The 19754-nt window shown below is 42.6% G+C and overlaps 1 protein-coding gene across 3 annotated transcripts in view; it reads left to right on the top strand.

Moving 5' to 3' along the window:
- Positions 1-4755: 4755 nt before the first annotated feature.
- The window catches only part of CRY1 (cryptochrome circadian regulator 1), a 38136-nt gene continuing 23137 nt past the window's right edge, over positions 4756-19754 (top strand). For 2 of the 3 annotated variants that reach the window (XM_077339685.1, XM_077339684.1), the window contains exon 1: positions 4757-5452. In XM_077339685.1, the coding sequence (XP_077195800.1) occupies positions 5295-5452 (158 nt within the window). In that variant the 5' untranslated portion in view covers positions 4757-5294. Of the gene's footprint in view, positions 5453-19754 lie in introns of all 3 variants that reach the window. The other variant, XM_077339686.1, reaches the window with a different exon arrangement.

The raw sequence follows: 19754 nt of genomic DNA, 5'->3' as shown, positions 1-19754 counted from the left end.
AAGCAAATCTTAAGGTCTTTCTTCATCAATGCCAAACTGAATTGATTCTGCTGTCCCATGAAGAAAGAATATTCTGTGCTTTTGACACAATACGGGTACTGAAATCCAGTGTGGGATAGTGGTTAGAGTATCATATTAAGATCTGGGAGAACCATGTTCAAATCCCTACTCTGCTGTGGGAGCTTGTCGGGTGCCTTTGGTTCAGTTAGATATTCTCCATCTAATCTACCTCACAGGAATGTTGTAATGATAAAGTGGGGGAGAGGAGAATGATATAAGCTGTTTTGGGTCCCTGTTGTGGAGAAAGCTATAAGTTTAACAGGTGACGCATTCACCAGCATGGCAACATGGAGCAAGCCAGGAGGTGAACCTTCTTCATCTCCCTTGGGGCATCTGCAGTACAGCATGTACAGTCCTTTTGACAATTCTAGATGATTAGAGTCATGGACTAATGGCTAATAAAGACGTGCAATTACTGGAAAGTGACCAACTTCAGTAAAGTCTTAGCTGCCTTGAGCAAGTTCTTTGGATAAGTGGCATGTACCTTTCCTAAATAAATCTACCAGCCTGTTTTTATGTTTCTGGCCTCACTTGTTGCCCCAGTCCTACCCTAGATCACGAGGATATTTGTAAGGTGACAGTTTAGCAACTGTTACTCAACTGTTCTTCTTCCAATGAGATTTTATCAGGAACCATCCTCCTTGTGGTTCCTAGCAGAGGAGAGAGAGGAGAGAGAGAAAGAACAAATCCTCATCCTTTGGCCTATTTGGATTAATCTTGCTTTTCTGTTCCACTTAAAACAGACATTTATTGCCTGTGAATTATATAAAGTGAAGCAAGCCACTTATAAACCTTGTATCTAAGCAAGTTAATAATCAGCTGCACTGTTTTTGTGAGAGTAAGCAACACTAGGATCTTCTCTGGAACAGAAAATGATTGAACTCAAAGTGAGAGACATTAGTTTCCATTGGACATATACAATCCTGTTCTTAAATCTGTTTTACAATGAGAAAAATTCTGTGTCTGACATGACCTGTTTTGCCATCCTAACCTACATCCCTTGGTGTAGTGGTTAGGAGTGTGGACTTCTAATCCTATGAGCTGGGTTTGATTCCCCGCTCCCCCACATGCAGCCAGCTGGGTGACCTTGGGCTCACCGCAGGACTGATAAAGCTGTTCTGATTGAGCAGTGATATCATGGCTCTCTCAGCCTCACCCACCTCACAGGGTGTCTGTGGTGGGGAGAGGAAAGGGAAGGTGAATGTAAGCTGTTTTGAAACTCCCTCGGGTAGAGAAAAGCAGCATATAAGAACCAACTCTTCTTCTACTTCTTCACAAGCCTCTTTTCAGGTTGAGGTTCAATAGATCAATTTTTGTTTTTGTGCTGTGGAATGCCTCAGTTTAGATCTGAAGGTGGAGCTGTCCATCAAGATCTTCTAGATTGACTGAACAATTTTTGTTTTCGTTGTGCTGTGGAATGCCTCCCTTTAGATCCGAAGGTGGAGCTGTCCATCAAGACCTTCTGGACAGGGTCAAGCACCTTATTGTTCAGAAGGCCTTCAATCTGAATTAAGGCTGAAGGTGTGCTGCCCATTCCTTCTGAGTTACTGAGTTGTTGTCTGATTGTAGCTTTGAGAATTTTCAATGTCAGGTAGCAATGAGCAGTATGTGTACTCTTCTTTCAACACCAGTTTGGTGGGAAAGTAGTTAAGCTAAACTAAATAAATAAAATACATAGTGTCTACAAGTTCTTTTGTGGAAAAGTAGGTTACAAAGGTTGCCTATGGACTAGAAATGAAGTGGGTGTAAATCAGGTTTGCTCAACTAACAGGATATTGAAATGCAGAAATATGCAAATGAAGATTCTAATGGTACATGGACCAGCTAATGTGCACAGATCATGATGCTGCTTAAAGGCATAGGAGTATGCCCAAGTTAAACAGTTGGCAACCCTAGATAGGAAGACAACACATAAATACTATTATCCATGGTAGGAAAATTGAACCACAATGCTTTCCTTACAGGCTACAGTTGCAAAGGGAAAAAGCATTTTTTTGAAACAGAATTCAGCTTTTCTTGCTCAATCTTGGCCAGTTCTCCTCCCTGCTGTCGTTCCAATCCCACATACCTTTCATCCATGCAGGCCTTCATTGTCAAAGGAGACCCGTTTTCTCCTTTCCCACCAGTGAAAAAGCTGCTATGATCCTATCCATTAACTGAAGCGGAAAAGTGTTGTTTGGGGGATATTCCTGGATTAAAATGCTTCATGTTGTTTGGTACCTCCCCAATCAGTTATACAGAAGATCACATAGGGCCTATCTTTATTTTATGCATACTTTTTAAAAGAATGTAAATACCACTCAGGGAATGAAACACCCAGAGCACACACGCTAATTAAATTTGAAAGCTGCATAAGACAGATCTGCTGCAAAAGTTGCAGTTAGATGTCTGGATAACTAGATACATTTTAAAACCTTACATTTCATCACAAAATCTTTCTCGATGTACAACGCTCCAGAGTGCTTGATACACATTCATTATTTTGGGGTAAAAGTAGGCGATGAATGGGTTTTGTGGATACCCTGATTTATTGTGGAGGGCCTCAAAGCAAGGGAAATGGGTCAAATCAATGCTTACAACTTGTTCTGGCTGTCTGAGAAACTGCATTCCTTCATGCTTTGCACATCTTCCTATAACCCAAACAAGCAGGTGGCTTGTCTTTTCTTTATGGCTACATTTTCTCAGACTAGCTCTGTCTCTAGAAACTGTACAACCTCCACAAATTCTGCCAGAGGCAGTATTTAATATTCAAATCTGACCCTGCACATTTGCTCTGAAGCAAGCCTCAAAGAAATACCCTTTAAGTTCTATCTTACAAATCTGTCATGAAGTGTGAATTATACTCCACCAAAGCATTTATAGCCACTCTACCATGGAATAATTCTTACTGTCAGCAAACTGTTTCCGACTGGTAACTAAAAAGTTGGTTAAAAGAAAGGAAGAGAGAATTTGATAACAGGATGTCAATAGGTTGACAGAGGGAAGGAAAAGTAACCATAAAAATAGCAAATCTGCTGCTTCATGACGTAGTTATGGTGCAAAATGAGAATCCATGACTAAGATGCACTGGGGCTGGATTTTTATGGTGCACTGAGCAGATGCATGTACATTGTAATGAGATGATGGAGTTACATGATGTGGAAAATATTATAAGAATGTATGCTAGAGATTATTTTGTGGCCTTGGTATTTACAAAATTGACAATAGTGCTGAATCTACTTTTGTGCACCTCAAAACCCTGTGCAATTTCCACAGTGCAGTCTGGCTGGCTAGTTAATGTGATTAGAGTGAATTCTTGTAATTCCTGCTTGTAGGTATCCCTTAATAGGTTCTGATTTTGTGTTGTATTAGCATCACAAAACAAGGTCAATATTTTTAATGTACACTTCCATATATAGCCTATATATAAGTGTATCATGGGGATCCATACCAAGGGTGCTAGATTCTTGACTGGCTCATAAGTATGAGTTGTTACTGTAGATTTCTGTGGTCAGTGTGTGAAAATAAGAAGAATACCTGCATTTGTTTTCTGTCTGGTTTACTGTATTCACAAATAGATTTGAGTCCAGCGAACTGGAATCTAATGGTTCTACTACAGATCAACAGCCTGTCCTTTGAAACTGCATTCACAGATGCCATTCGTTATTAAATTGTGTGTTTTTGCAGCTCACCTATAAAAACTGTGCAAATTCAGAAGAGTAAGCATAGGTTCTGTCGGCTCCAGCTCTTCCCCCAGATATTGTCAAAGCAACAAATGACAGCCGCTGGTGACGGATTTCACTCGCATCCGATGCCTCCCTTCCTGGGGCAATTCTCAGAGGTTATTACAGAATGTGCTCGCACACGTGCCCGGGGGAAGTCCCACTGAGATGAATGGATGCTACTCTCTCCGGGGGAGTGTGTCCAAGGCCTGCTGGCCGGTTTCTCGGATGAGGTTTGCTTTCGCTTGGAGCGACGTATCGGATACCCTCGGCCACGTTCCCTGACGGTGATGTAGCCTGATGCAAAGGGAGCGCGCTGCAAAGGACGGGGGGGGGGGGGGGGGAAGAGAACCGCTGTCACGTGGTCCAGTTATGTAAGCACCCAGTCTAGACATCAAAAGGCTGGCCTTGCCGGGCAGCAAAGGCTGCCTCTGATTGCTCAAGCGAGCCATCGCCTAAGGGCGGGATCCAGGCAGCGCGTCCAGCCAGGTGCGCAGACACGAGCCACGGCTCGAGGGCGGAGGCAAAGAGGCGCTCGCGCCCGGAAGTGCACATGCGCACTGCTCTCCCCGGCCAAACATTTGACGAGGCGCCGGCCGCCTCCTTCCCTCGCCTCCCCCTTCCCGTGAAGCTTTTCGAAGTGGGCGGGGGGGGGGAGAAGGAACCTCCACGGAAGCCCCGTGCTCATCCGGGCCTTTCGCTCTTCCCTGGGCAGGGCGTGGCTTGACGGCGCGCCCAGGCCCCTCCCGTTGGCCTCGTTCTGTTAGATAACGCCGCGGCGGCGGAAGGCGAGCTTTCCTTCCCCGTCACTAAGACGCGGCGAGGGCTGCCCCCCATTGGCGAGCGCCGCGCTGCGAGGCGAGCCCGCTCACCGCCGGCTCGTAAACACATTGCAGAAACGTGAGGCGCCGGCTGTCACGTGGGGCCCGGGCGGCCAATGGGGAGGCAGGGGCGGGGCTCGGCGCCTTCCGGAGCCCCCGAGCGCGGCGTCGAGTCACAAGGCAGGCGGCGAGGAGCGAGACAAGGCAAGGCAAGGGAGCCAGGCGCCACCCGTCCGCTGCTTCTCCTTCCCGCGCCTCAGGCTCGCCGCGAGGGTCCTCCGTCTGCCTCTGCTCTGGTCCTCGGCGTCGGGCGCGCGGGGCTGAGGCGACCGAAGGCGAAGGCGACAGGAGAGGTGATGCGTGTCCCGCTGCCGGCCAACCCCACCACCTCCGCGGCTGCCTCCACCGGCGCGGCCGCCGCCTCCGTGGGCTCTTAGAGCCGCCGCCGTCCCTCTCAGAGGCGACCCTCCCTCCCCCCCCCCGCGCCTCTGAGCGCGGCCCCCGCCCCTCGCTGCCCCCTTCAGCCGCCAGCCCCGGCCCGGCATGAGCCGCGAAGCCGCCTGCGTTTAGCCTTGAGCCGTCGGGAGCCCGCTACTTCCTCCTCCGCCGCCAGCCAGCCAGCCAGCCAGCCCTCTCTCCGCCGGACGCCTTGCCGCGAAGGGACAGAGCTTCTGGGGGTCGCGACCGGCGGCCTAGAGACGCGCGCTCCGAGATGGGGGTGAACGCCGTGCACTGGTTCCGCAAGGGGCTGCGGCTCCACGACAACCCGGCGCTGAGGGAGTGCATCCAGGGCGCCGACACCGTCCGCTGCGTGTATATCCTGGACCCCTGGTTCGCGGGATCCTCCAACGTGGGAATCAACCGGTGGAGGCGAGTATTATTGGGGGGGCGGGGCGGGGGAGTCACTTGTTTTAGGGGGCCGCTTGCTTCCAGCTGTGTAGAACCCCATCTTACGCAAGCAGTTCCTGAAGGGGTGCGCGCATGCGTGGTTATTGGTGATTATACAACGCCGGTTCTGGCGGGGAGTGGAAAAAAAGGCTCGGCAGACTCCGCTCGCAGTTTGGTAGCCAGGTACGGGCTCGGTCCTCTCTCCCAGGCTGCTTTGGCGGGTGGGAGGGACGACTCTTCTTTCTGCCTTAGGATGCTCGGTCTGTAGTTCTGCCTGAATATTTTGTGACTTGAGCCCCGTGGACTGCGAAGTTGCTTCAAACGAAGAAGCTGTAGGCAGCTGTTGTGCAGAGCCGTCTTTGCCTCCTGTATTGCTTGCAAGAGGGGAGAATCAGGGTGGGCATTCGTGTTGGCCTGAAGCAACAAAAGGAAGTTTTAGTCCGGTGGTGCCCTTAAGAAGAAGTATGCATGCACGCACACAAAAGCATATACCTAGAATTAAACTCCGTTGAGCATAGGGGAGGCACTGGATTCAAAGGGAAAGAATGAAAGTTTGAAAACATTCATATTAGTTCATGTTGGTGCTGATGCAGGGGTTCTTTGTAACTCAAAACACTGCATACTCCTACATTTAAGATTATCCTTTTACACATTATGAATGTCTATCAAGTGTGGCATGTAAGATCTTCTGAAGATCACTTTAGTGATTGTTACTTTTTATTTATGAATAGAAGACTGGCATGTAATCTTTGTGGATATAACGTCCATGTTGTTGCCCTAGCTAGATAATAGGCACTTAATCACAACCAAGTTAGATATATTGCCAGGCAGCTGACTCATCTCCGTTTGGATTGCAATGATTTGTTAATTGGGCCTTTTCCAGCTTTTCCTGACGTTGGCAATACAGAGGCTATTAGCTATTACATATGAAGTCATTAATGCTGTGTAAAATAGACATCCTGTGACTTGGTACCACTATTGTGTGCACTTTTCCAGCAGCAGAGCTTGTGACAGGGAGAGTCTTCTCCAAAGTGCCAAAATTGCTCTGAACAAAGCATTAGAGGAGTGTTTGTAGGTGTCTGTTTCGCAAAATAATGTGAGTTACATTTCCTGATTTATTGATGGTTTGGTTTACTTTAGTAAACACAAGAGGATGGCTTTTGTCACTTGAATGTTTTAAAAGCCAGCCTGCAGTCAGTAACAAAAGTTACATCAATGAAATGGATCACTTCTCACATTGCACTTTACAAATGTATACTGTCGCGAAACGAATTATTAGTCTTTACATGAAATAGTGTGGGTATATTCCAGCTGAAATCTGCCAGCGTGCTGCAGCTTCAGTAGAAGTTGTCAGTGCATTTAAGCAGTTTGTTGCCATTCAAGAGCTGTTAGATATCCTCTGAATGTGGTCAGTTTACAGTTAATAGAGATATAACAATGTGGATTTTTTCACCCTTCCCCTTCCTTCATGGAAATCTGGGTGGGATACACGGATCACCCTACTCCCTGTTTCCTGTTTGATCCTCATAGAGTAGTATGAGAGTGTGTAAGTGATCCAGGTAACTCAGCTTAATAGTAGTATCATCATAATCATAATTTACACCCTGGTCTCTGGTCTTTACAGTGACACTGTAATCACTTTAAAATTATTAGCTTTATTTATACACAATCTTTCTCACCACAGGGACCCAAAGTAGCTTAAATCTTGCACTTCTCCATTTTATCATGATAGATCCCTATGAGATAGGTTAGTCTGTAAATGATCCAGGAAGATCATTTGACATTACTACCACATCACCCTGTTTTTTTCCCCTTTAGCCTGCTGTTACCAGAGCAGTTCTTGTACACCTGGCAGGGAAGACCTAGAGAGAGAGAAACATTTTTTTGGGTTTGGATTTGCATAATTTGTTGAACAGGCCATCACATATATGGTCAGTAATTTCTATTATAGCTGAAGACTGCTTCCATATCCTTGCTTACTAGTTCATATCAAGATTGTTCTCATGAAAGCATAGACAGGGTATATTACTTGAAGTATCAGTTTATATTTTTAAGGACCAACAGAAGATGGATATAATGGATTTCCCAGCAGAACAGAGGGAATTAATCCTTTCTCTCTTACTCATTTTTAAATATTTCACCATCTCATACTCTTAATAGCTTTCAGGTCAGCTGAAAGGGAAGGGAGGCTTTACATGAAGCAAGCATAACAGTAAATGTCACTTGATAGGTATGTTAGAGCAAATTTATCAGAACAAGATTTCTATGATGTATTGAACTTAATTTGTCTTCATATTTCAACATCTATTTTATGTAAAAGAACTTAGAATCATAGAATAATAGTGTTGGAAGGGACTTCCTGGGTCATCTAGTCCAACCCCTCCTGCACTGTGCAGGACACTCACAACCCTATCACTCATCCACTGTAACCTGCCACCCTCTTGAAACTTCATAGAATCAGCCTCTCCGCCAGATGGCTATCCAGCCTCTGTTTAAAAATTTCCAAAGATGAAGAACCCACCACCTCCTGAGGAAGCCTGTTCCACTGAGAAACTGCTCTTAATCAGTGACCCCTAACCTTTTTATCACCAGGGACCAGTCAACACTTGACAATTTTACTGAAGCCCGGGGTGTGTGTGGTCTTTTGCCAAGGGACGTAGCTGCCACCGCCTGCGCCCCTGCTCCACTTGCTTTCCTGCCAGCGCCCCTGACTCCCCGCTGCCCGCTGGGGGGCGCTGCTAGCAGCAGCTGTGCAGTGCCATGCCGAGGGGAAGTCCCAGCCATGGCGGCCACCAGAAAGCACCAAAGGTGAGCCGGTGGTAAAGTGGCAGAGTAGCCCCCGAGGCAGCAGCCAGGGAGGAGGATGAGGAGGAGCCGGGGCCCGGTACTGACTGATCCACGGACCAGTCATGGTCCCTGGACCAGTGGTTGGGGACCGCTGCTCTTAACTGTCAGGAACTTCTTCCGGATGTTTAGACGGAATTTCTTTTGAAATAATTTCATCCCATTGGTTGTGGTCCCTCCCTCCAGGGCAAGAGAGAACAACTCTGCTCCATTCTCTATGGCAGCCTTTTGAATACTTGAAGATGGTTATCAGATCCCCTCTAAGTCTTCTCCTCTCCAGGCTAAACAGACCAACTTCTGGGTAGTCTGCCTGTGAAATTGACAACTTGTAGATATCCAGGAAAACGAAGTATTCAAGTGTTAGCCCTGTTTTTTTTGCAGTAACCAAGTGCTGTAAGGAGAGGCAGAAATAAGCTCAACACTAAAAACAATAAATTATATTTATTTCACGATTACTTTTCCATTCCCCAGTTCCCAGTAAAGTATACTGCTATACTTAGCAGGAAGGATTATAAACTGATAAATCTTTCTGCTAAAGACTTTTTAGGCCAGGGTTTGGCATATTGCATTTTTACAGATATATTGTCATTATTTTTTTTAAATGATATTAAGTAGGTTTACTTCATACAAAGTTAGAAAATCTCCCAGAGTTTTGAGGGACTCTGGGGGGAAAATGAAAGAACACTAGATAAAGTGGGAAATTGTAATCCATGTGAGGAGGCTTAGTGGCAATGCTGTATCTGCACTTGAAACTCCCTCGGTTACTTACTAGGCAGTCCTAAGTAGAGTTACACCATTCTGTACCCACTTAAGTAATGACTTTCTTGTTATTTTGATTTTGTTTGCATTCAGATGCAAATCACTGTTCTTTTAGAACAGCAAACAATATTGTGCGATAAGGCGTAAGGGAAAGTCATGTTGCTCTTGTGAATGAATTTATCCGCAGCTGTCCTACTGACATGCCTCACATAATTGTCAGCCAGTCTTGTCATGTGGGATCCTGACCTCCTTTCTCTTGGCCTTTTGCCCCATCTCCAGTGTATTTGTTAAATAGTATTAATCATGTAAAGGCTTAAATTTGGGTCTTTTTTGGATTATCATTGCATATGTTTTTTTGGAAGACAGCCTATTTATTTTCTCTGAACTGTCAAAAACTTAACTGACAATATTAATGGTAGACCTAGCCTGATTTCAGTCTTTCTTTTGCTGATGTATTAAGGAGTTTGTGAGTTTTTGTCTCACCAACTCTTTATAGGAGCATACCTCTACTTGTTCCAAGTTTGGTGCTGGCAAAAGGTATATTAGAATCTCTCTACAAGTTCTGTCAAAGGAAACCTGTTGAACCCAATTTTATTGTGTTATCATTTTCACTTTCACGAGTTGACACTACATAAATTTTGAATCAGTGCTGGCTTAACTGTGCAGTCAATGTATGTTGTTTAGGTTCTTGTTGCTTTCTAGGCTTTCTTATTTCGTTTGTATGGTGGTTTTGCTTTATATCAAATCCTATCTAGCTCCATATTGTCAAGTCTGATTGTCATTGGCTCTCCAGGGTCTTGAGAAAAACATTTCTTAACCAAACAACTCTTTTAACTGAATATGTGGAGTTTTCTCTTTTTTAAAAGGGAAATTTCTACATGCACTCTAGTCCCAGTAACTTAAATAGTTACATTATCTCATCAGCTGCTTTAGTCCATTATCTGACTATATGCTTTGAGCTACTGAATGTGTATGGCTGAACAATAAAATTATGTAAATTAATCCCTTGTATGTTAAGAGAACGTATTTTGAGGAGTCAAAAATGTGAAATGCTACATAAAGAACAAGTTATTTTGGAAAAGGCTGTTTCCTGTCCTTTGATCATGAGCTACAATGAAATGTGCAATGCACGTTTAGTGTTTTAATCAAGATGGGTAATGGTGTTAGTCTATCTGTAGCAGGAGAAAAGAGCAAGAGATTAGTAGCATCTTAAAGACTAACAAAACTTGTGCCAGGGTATGAGCTTTTGTGAGTCATTGTTCACTTCAGTTGGTCAGTGTTCATATACAGTAGATATTACTTATGCTTATAAACATCCTGTATTCTTTGTAGTGCAGTAATTGATATACAGATGGTTCAGCTTGAGAATCTTCCTTTCCTGTTTACAGTATCTTTCATATAATATAAGGATGTATTTCTCATTAATATATGAATAAGGCTATAGTACTGTGTGAAGAAGTGCTACTGTACACAACATTTGTTTCCAAAGAAACATGCCTAGAACTATATAAGTCAGCACCAGCAGCTTGAGAAGTGCTATGCATAGTTTAGAAGTTGTAGACTATGCCTGAAAGCCTTTCAAGCTAGTGGTCCAGTGGAGGTTTAATAACTTTCCTCCATTTTGGTATGCTTGGACCAATGGTCTCTAGGTTCATAGAGCGATTATTTAATGTCTGTTGAAGTATTATGGTACTGATAGAGGAGATGGGGAATAGGCTTACAGTTTTCTGCATTTTTAACCATTTTTTTAAAAAGACTGAATTTTGCAGTCCCTGGTAGCTACTGGCTAAGGCGTAATTGGTTTAATTACCCATGATTAGTACATACAGAATCTATAGAAGTGTTTCCTTTGTTATGGAATGCAGGAATTGGTTCTCACCAATTTAATGTGTTATAATTTTCAACAGCAGCATGTGATACAATTTTTTTACAGTCTTAATGCAGCTTGATATTTAATCTGCTGGGAAAGGCTTCAGGTACCTAGGCAACTGGAACTCCTCCGCACACACTTGTTTCTCTTTTCAAAAGCAAATTGAATGGGTAATGTTTATCCAAAGAACTTTGAAAACACGTAGGAAGCAATAAATGTTAATGAAGTCACAGGCAATGCAAATTCCCTTTTAAGAAAGATTGGGAGCAATGGCAAAGGTGACTTGAAGGTATAGACTTTCATGGAACTTTGTTGCTGAGAACAGATACAGTGTGGCCTGTGTCAAATACAGATGCTTCCCTGATCCTACAGGGTGGCCACCTGTGTTTCTTGCAGTTAATGCAGTTATATCTTCAGCTATTAGGCAGTCTACCATTCATAGCTGCTGCATGTTAATTGAAGGTTATGCAGACCTATTATGATTTATATCAACCCAAATAATGAAAATAGGCCATATTAAATTTCTTATGGATTATAGCAGTGGTTCTCAACTTTTCTAATGCCGCGACCCTTTAATACAATTTCTCATGTTATGGTGACCCCAAACCATAAAATTATGCAAGTGTTCTTTCACAGAAATTAAACCAAAACTAACCAATGGCATGAAGATCCACTGTTCAAGATTGTATATAAATTGTTTTTTCCCTGGGGTTTCACAGTTCAATTCTGCCTCTTGTCCCACAATGCTGATCTCGCTCTTTTCCGTTGCTCTAGACCAGGGGTAGTCAAACTGCGGCCCTCCAGATGTCCACGAACTACAATTCCCAGAAGCCCCTGCCAGCATTTGCTGGCAGGGGCTTCTGGGAATTGTAGTCCATGGACATCTGGAGGGCCGCAGTTTGACTACCCCTGCTCTAGACAGACGGACACTCTATATCTCAATCTACCCCACAAGGTTGTTGTGTGGATGGTGCTCCTCCGGGCCAAGCTGCTTGCCCTGCTGCGACCCTTGTGAAAGGGTCATTCAACCCCCAAAGGGGTCCCGACCCCCAGGTTGAGAACCACTGGATTATAGCCTTACTAGCTCAGTGTAGAATTAAGTTATCCTGAGTTAAATTTCCCCAATCTGGATGTTATGTAAAAAGAAATCTTGGACGATCAGACAGGTTTCCTCCCAGGAATTAGTATTGTATCTAATAGGTTGCATTGTTTCATACAGAAGGTATCAGAAATGCTATATTTGCATTAATGTTTCTAAATGAGGAGAAAGCATTTGACCAGGTAGATTGGAGATATCTTTGGAAGTTCTGGAGAAGAATTCAGTAACTGGATACAAACAGTGCATGAGTCTTCGAAAGTGAGTGTTGCATATTAACTAGCGTCAAAGTCTGTTATAAAAATGGGCTCCAGAAAGCTTCTAATCCATGCCAAGTTGTTGAGGTCACCTGGAAGAGACATTTGCCCATGACTGTTTCCAGCTTCCATCCTGGCCATGGGGTGCAGACAGCTCTGGTTACTTTCACAGATGTTCACCAGAGCCAGTTGGATCTAAGTGGGTCAGCGCTACAGTTTTTGCTAGTCTTGGCAGCAACATTCAACATAATAGATCATAGGATACTAGCCAACATGGGGATTCAAGGTCTAACCTTAAAATGGCTACAGTCTTTCCTCCAAGATTGAGGACAGGGTGGCATTAGGGGAGAGAATATCCCAGCAGAAAACTGGACTCCTGCAGGGAACTACTCTCTCCCCAGTGATAGAATCATAGGGTCACCTAGTCTACCTCCCAGCACAATGCGGGAACTCACAACTATCTGCCTACTCACAGTGACCCCAATTTCATATCCAAATGATTCCCCCCCCCACCAAAAATCTCCAGGATCCAGCCTGGCCTGGAGGAAATTCACCTGCCATCCCACAGTGGCGATCAGCAATTCCCTGGGTATGCAAGGAAGGGCCACAAGAGACAAACACTGGCACATCCCTTCCTGCCCACCCACTCACAATCTGCCTAAGTTCATAAAAATCAACATTTCTGTCAGATGACTATCAAGCCTCTGCTTAAAAAGCTTACAAAGAAGAACACACCACCTCCTGAGGAAACATGTTCAACTGAGGAACTTCTGGATGTTTAGCCGAAAAGTATTTAGAATTAATTTCAACCCATTGGTTCTGATCTGATCCACCGGGACAACAGAAAACAACTCTGCTCCATCTTCTCTGTGACAGCCCTTCAAGTATTTGAAGATGGTTATCATATTGCCTCTTATTCGTCTTCTCTCCAGGCTAAACAGACCAAGCTCCCTCAATCTTTCCTCATATGACTGGGTCTCCAAACCCTTCACTACCTTTGTAGCCCTCCTCTGGACATGCTCCAGTTTCTCTACATCTTTCTTCAGTTGTGGTGCATCAATCTGAACACAGTAGTCTTGCCCATCCTACAAGATCATCCTGTATTCCAATTCTGTCTTCTGGGTATTTGCTACCCCTCCCAGTTTAGTGTCATCTGCTAATTTAATAAGTACCCCCTTTATTCCTTCATCCAAATCATTTATAAATATGTTGAACAACACAGGGCCCAGGACAGGGCCCTGAGGCACTCTACTCATCACTCCTCTCCAAGAAGATGACGAACCATTTACAAGCACCCTGTGGGTGCGATCTGTCAACCAGTTCTCAATTCACCTAATAAGATTCATACTGCATTTTATCAACTTGTCAATAAGAATATCATGTGGAACCTTATCAAAAGCCTAACTGAAATCAAAGTAAACTATGTCCACAGCATTCCCCTGATCCATGGTTTTGGGCTGGGCTGTCACCAGTGTGCTGATGACACCCAGCTATTTCTGCTGATGAATGGCCATCTGTCAGCAACCCCAAACCTGCTGACCAAATGCTTGGAAATTGTGGTGGATTGGCTCAAGAGGAGTAGACTGAAACTGAATCCAGCAAAGATGGATGTCCTGTGGCTGGGCCAGCATAATGAAACAAATATGGTGCAATTCCTTACCCTAGGCAGGGTCTATTTAACATCTACAACCACTGTCAGAAGTCTGGGTGTGATTCTGGACAGCTCCTTATTTATGGAAGTCTAGATCACAAAAGTTGCCTGCCATCTTTGCCAAATGTGACAGTTTGTACTGTACCTGTCAGAAACCAGCTTAGCCACTGTGATCCATGCAATGGTCACCTCCAGATTAGGGTTTTGCAATTCACTCTATACAAGGCTGCCCTTGAAATTGATCCGGTAGCTCCAGAATGCAGCAGTACAACTCCTCACTGGAACTAAGTGGAGAGCCCATATCACACCAGTGTCCTCTCAACTGCAGTGTCTCCAGATCAGAGATCAGATAAGATTCAGGGTTCTGATACTAACTTTTAAAGCCCTAAATAGTCTGGGACCCCCTGTACTGATGGGACCGTCTCTACCACTATAACCCCCAAAGAGCACTAAGATCTAGCAAATAACAAGATCCCTGGCGAAAAAGAAATATAACTGGCTTTGACCAGAGCCAGGGTTTTCTCAGTCCTGGCTCTAATCTGGTGTAATGCTCTCCTTGAAGAGATCAGGGCCCTCCAGGACTTTAAACTGCTCTGAGGGGCCTACCAGACAGAGTTGTTTCACCAGGCCTATGGTTGAGGCCAGGAAATTAACACCAAGAAAATACTGGCTTCCCTTTCTACAATGCAGAAACACACCATCCAAAAAACCCACCAACCACCCAACAAAATCATGCTCCTTCCATAAGATTAAGGCGGTTTTGGATCACAATTGTGAATATAATTTAATTATCATAATTTAATGTAAATGCTAAAACTGTTTAATGTAAAGTTAATTGTACGAATCCTGTTGTTACCTGCCCTGAGGCAACTGGGAAGGGTGGGCTATAAAAATAAAGCTATTATTTTTCAAGCGTAAAATGTGAATCTGTAAAAGAAACAGTAACCATTCTGTAACTATAAATTGGTCAACATCTAGCAATTAAAACTCTTATGTATGAAATTAAGACTACAACACAGTGAAACAATATTGTGATCCCTAGCTTTATCATGCTGTTGCCTAATAAGACCCTTCCTAATGTTAAGAGCATATTGAACAGTGGTTAGGCTGCTTAGCTGCAGCATAGTGTATTTCACGCTACACAGAAAGTGTTTCCACTCATAGGCAACATGACCTATATACTATGAGTGTCTTGTAGTTGTTCGGTTTTGCCATGTTGTTGTACAAAAGGAGTCTTGCCTGATTTGAAGCTTCTCCCTTACTTCTGGGGTAAACTAAAGGTAAACAAGTAGCTCTACTTGCTATACAACTAGCTTGACAAAACTATAAGGATCAACTGTAGTGACTCTGCAGACAGCTGAACTTAAGCTGCACTGCTATAAATATTCTGTTTGTACACATTTGCCAAATGGTGGTTGATACTTGGACAACTGGCCATCTTTGCAGACATACACATTTGAGAAACAGAATACGTACTGTACTGTAATATAATGAGTGATAAGCAACGCAATTCAGTCCACGAATGATTTTTTTTAAACAAATAAAATCCAAGCCCGTTTTTAAAAGCTACACATCTCATCATTCAGAGATTGATTCCATGTATTCGTGGATCCGAGCCTTGCAATTTGCCTCAACAGATGACTCTACTTCCATGCAAAGAGGGGGAAGGCATGAGCATATTGACTTTGCCCTGTAATACACATAATCCCCCTTAATCAAGCAATCATTGCTGGATGACTCAAGATGCCCCATCCCACCACCAGGCATGGTCTGGCTGAATTTACAGCAGCCTTTCTCAACCTTCTTCCTATTGATAAACCCCTGAAAAATTCTTCAGGCTTTGAGAAACACCAGAAGTGGCACAATTGTTCAGAATATGCTAGGGAAGGATAGCTGTGTACAAACACACACCAGGCCCCTCCCCTTCCCACTTCCTCTAGGCCCATCACTGGCCAATTTGGGAGTGGGGTGACATGACCATATATGGTCATATCACCCAATAAATGTTTAACAAAATTTTTAAAAATATATTAAAAGTTAATTAAATCTCACCCATTCAGGAAACCCTTATAGGGCCACCAAGGAGAGAATTTGTTTTACAGCATTGTCAATCATGGGGGCCACAGTTTGGACCAGTGGCTGATAATTCATGAAGCATATTCCTGTTGCCAGGTAGTTGTGCAACTCACACAGGTAGCAACAGCCACTTAAGTAGGCAGCCATCCTCTTACCTCCCAACAGCTACACACAACTTGCTCTGGTTTGCATGGTTGGGGAGGGGCCTCTGAATGCAATGCAAACCTTAAAGTGTACATTCATGTCTCCTGAAGCTACATTAATGACATACCGTTAAACAAACCTGAGTTATAACTGTAACAAAGTCTAGTCTCATACATGAAACGCTAGGATTAAATAATGTTAGGTCATACACTCTATTACAATGCAAATTGAATATTTAAAACTGTACAGACTAATCAGCAAGTACATTTACTTTCCATGTTATGAAAAAATACTGTTCTTTTCCAGAAACTGGATTATGGACGTTTTGGCTGCTCAATTCTTCAAACAAGTGATTCTTTCCACGAGACAGCTAGAAAGAAGTTGATCTCACTTTTTTCACCTATATATATATACATTTTTCAGTACGTCTGCATAGTGTAATCAAATGCTTTAAATTACTATCTGGGATTGTAAAAAAATCCAATAATAAATTAAATAACGTTATGATGAGTCTCATGGGATTTGATCTTCTCCTGGGTTCTAATTTTCTTTACAGGAAGAAGCATTTACAGTGTTGCAATCCAGATAAAATGTACAGTATGTATTCTATGCAGTAGCCAGAGTGCTACTATAGGCATTATCTCTCAATGTATCACATTTTCCTACAATTCTGATGGCTTATAAAATAAAATATTCCTTCAGTAAAGGCACCAGTTATAATTACACAATCAGTGCATAGCATAGCACACAAAGGGTGGGATTGTTTGAAACTAAAGTCTGCACAAGCTTAAATGGAAGGGGAGTTGCTAATAGCAGGCTTTCCCCCTTCCCCTCTTGAGTAGAAAATTGTGTTCTTTATAGGATTTAATTATTAAGCAATGAAAGTAATCCTTTTAGGCTGATTTAGTTGACAAATCTAATTCATACAATTCTAAATTTATTTACTTAATTTATAATCTACTTTTCTCTTTGGTGTGGATGCAAAGCAGTTTATATAATTCCCTCTTATTTATCCAACCCTGTAAGGTAGGTTAAGCTGAGTGTATACGATTGGCCTGAGGTCACCCAGTTAGCTTTCATGGCAATTAGGGATTCTAACTTTGGTGTCCCAGATCCTAAGAAAACAGGTTTGATTCAGTTTATGGTGTGTGCTTTCTTTGGTTTTGGGAGCCACAGTGTTGTAGCAAGGTCTAATTACTTTGCCACACTGGCTTCGAATACCTAGAAAGCAGACTCCATAAGTTGGATTGATCCAGCTCTTTTGCTGATGAAAAAGGTAACTTTTGAACACCAAGAAAGGTAAGGTGATGTTAGGGATAATGGGGCCTACATATACAGCATTACCACATAGAACAGGGGCTGTCGGCTCAAGGGGAATTGGATGAGATCCAACCCCATATTTAATAAAGAGCAGATTATCTTTGTGTTGTTCTTCAAGACACAGGGTTAAATCATATGTGGCCAGGTTTAAGATTGTGTCATAATTTACTTAGTCAGTTCCGCAGGGCCTGTAAGATGGAGTTATTCCACTGGAATTACGGTTGAGGCTTAAAATAAGACGCACCAAGAAAAGCTGGCCTCACTGCTGCTAGTAGAGGGGAGAAGATAAGAAATGGATGGAAGGTGCCAACTCCCCCCCCCAGAGGGGGGTCTAGCAATTTATTTTAAGAGGCAATTAGCTATTTGAACAAGATTGTAAATGTTTTAATTTTTAATCCTGTATGTATTTTAAATGCTATTACCTGCCCTGAGCATTGCAGAAGGGTGTGATACAAATAACAGTTTTTATTATAATTAATCAAGTTATTATTTAATTAAAAATCTGGATTTGTGTAGAACCTTGAGCTTTTATGCTAAAATAGGGATAGGAAAATGTGCTGTCCTGCATCAATCTATAGTTGAAGAATATTGGCGCCGAACCAAAAAGCAAATAAATATTCGCTGGTTTTTCACATGTTTATGACACAAGGTGGTAGTTTAGGAGCCTGTCTTCGCATGCTTCTGTAGTGCTGCTTGTAACTTTTAATCACGCTATGTGCTGGGAAGTTACGTTTTGAAAATGCATTTATTCTTCAAATAGTTTAGAATAGTTCATCAATTCCTTTTAATTCTGCCATGAGAAAGAAAACATATTTATGGCTGGCTGTGCAGCAGGATCTCCTTGAAACATTGCATTGATGAACTTGAAATTCTAGTTATGAAACTATGTTGTAGCATGATCTTTAAAGTAGGTCATTGTGACGGGAGTAGTCCAAACAGTCCGCCAGTTGCTAGAGCAACGACCTATTTAAGAAACTATTTCTGTTGATTCATATTGAAACAATCCTTTAGAAATCATATAAGGAAATGGGTAAGAGTTATGCACAGATGGAGATAGCAAAGGTTTTCTTCTTATGTCTTCCTCTCCCCTGTGACAAATGTGGCAGCGAAGGGCTTTGAGTAAATCGTAACTAATCTTCAGGTATCCTCTTTTTCTTGGGCCTCTTCTATATACTACACTCCTATTAATTTTATTTGAATACCATACAACTGCAGTTGTCTCCTTCAGCAATAAACTTCTGAGTTTAGAATGTAATTTGCCATATCAATTTCCCCTCATCCAATGACAGTAAATGTTGTACAAGGGTTCATTTAACCGGTGCATGAACAACTGTAGAGGCCATAAATTCTTAGGTAGCTAATAGAAATGGAGAATCTGTTTTCCACTGTGTAACTACTAAGATTTAACTTCTGCTGTTCCCTGCTATTTTGACAGGCTGGTTCTAAGACATTAAAATTGATCTTCAGATAGTTTGCTGCTGTCTGCATTACAAGGTAGATCACAAGGTAGAGGAGGGCTTCCTCCAAATAGAAGAATCTTATGCTTGTAATCTGGTAAGGCATTTTATAAGCATATTAATAACAATTTTGACAGAGTAAAATAGAACAAGAATTGCACAATGAACTTTTTTTGTACTTGGCATCGTTGCAGTGTTATCTGCTGTCTATATACATGTTACAGACTGGAAAGAAAACAGGGGCGGGGGGGGGGGACCGGAGGTTCCCTATCCCTTGAGGATTAAAAATCTATGAAAAATATCAGTCTTGGAACACTAGAAAGAACTCTTGTGAGATTTTCTCTTTTTGGAATGAGGGTGATGGATATTAAGATAAAGTTTACTTAGACTGTGTGATATTAAGATTTTTATGTAAGACAATGTATAGCATTAGATAATTACAACCTATGTATCCTGCAGAGATAAGGTACTTAAGGATATTTCTGTTTAAATAGCACACTTTTTGTTCACTACAAAAGTTGTGTTCAACTTTTATTTTATTGTTCACTACCTCAAGACAACAAAATCCAAGATACATGTGTTAAGGTAGCACTAGGTGTAGCAGTTTGTAGTACTGTCTTTCTTTGTCTCTGGTATTAGATATTTTATTTGTATAAAACTAAAAAATATGCCAAATATACATGCCAAATTATAAAGGATGTACTTTTATGCTAAGAAAATAAGTTTAGGTTTGGTAAGAATGTAATTATTCAAAGATTCTAAAGCATGTATGGACAGAAGTTCATGCAAGAGTGACCAGTCACTTGTCAA

Source organism: Paroedura picta, chromosome 5 (assembly GCF_049243985.1).
Source record: "Paroedura picta isolate Pp20150507F chromosome 5, Ppicta_v3.0, whole genome shotgun sequence".
NCBI lineage: Eukaryota > Metazoa > Chordata > Lepidosauria > Squamata > Gekkonidae > Paroedura > Paroedura picta.
This window is presented reverse-complemented; position numbering and strand designations above follow the sequence as displayed.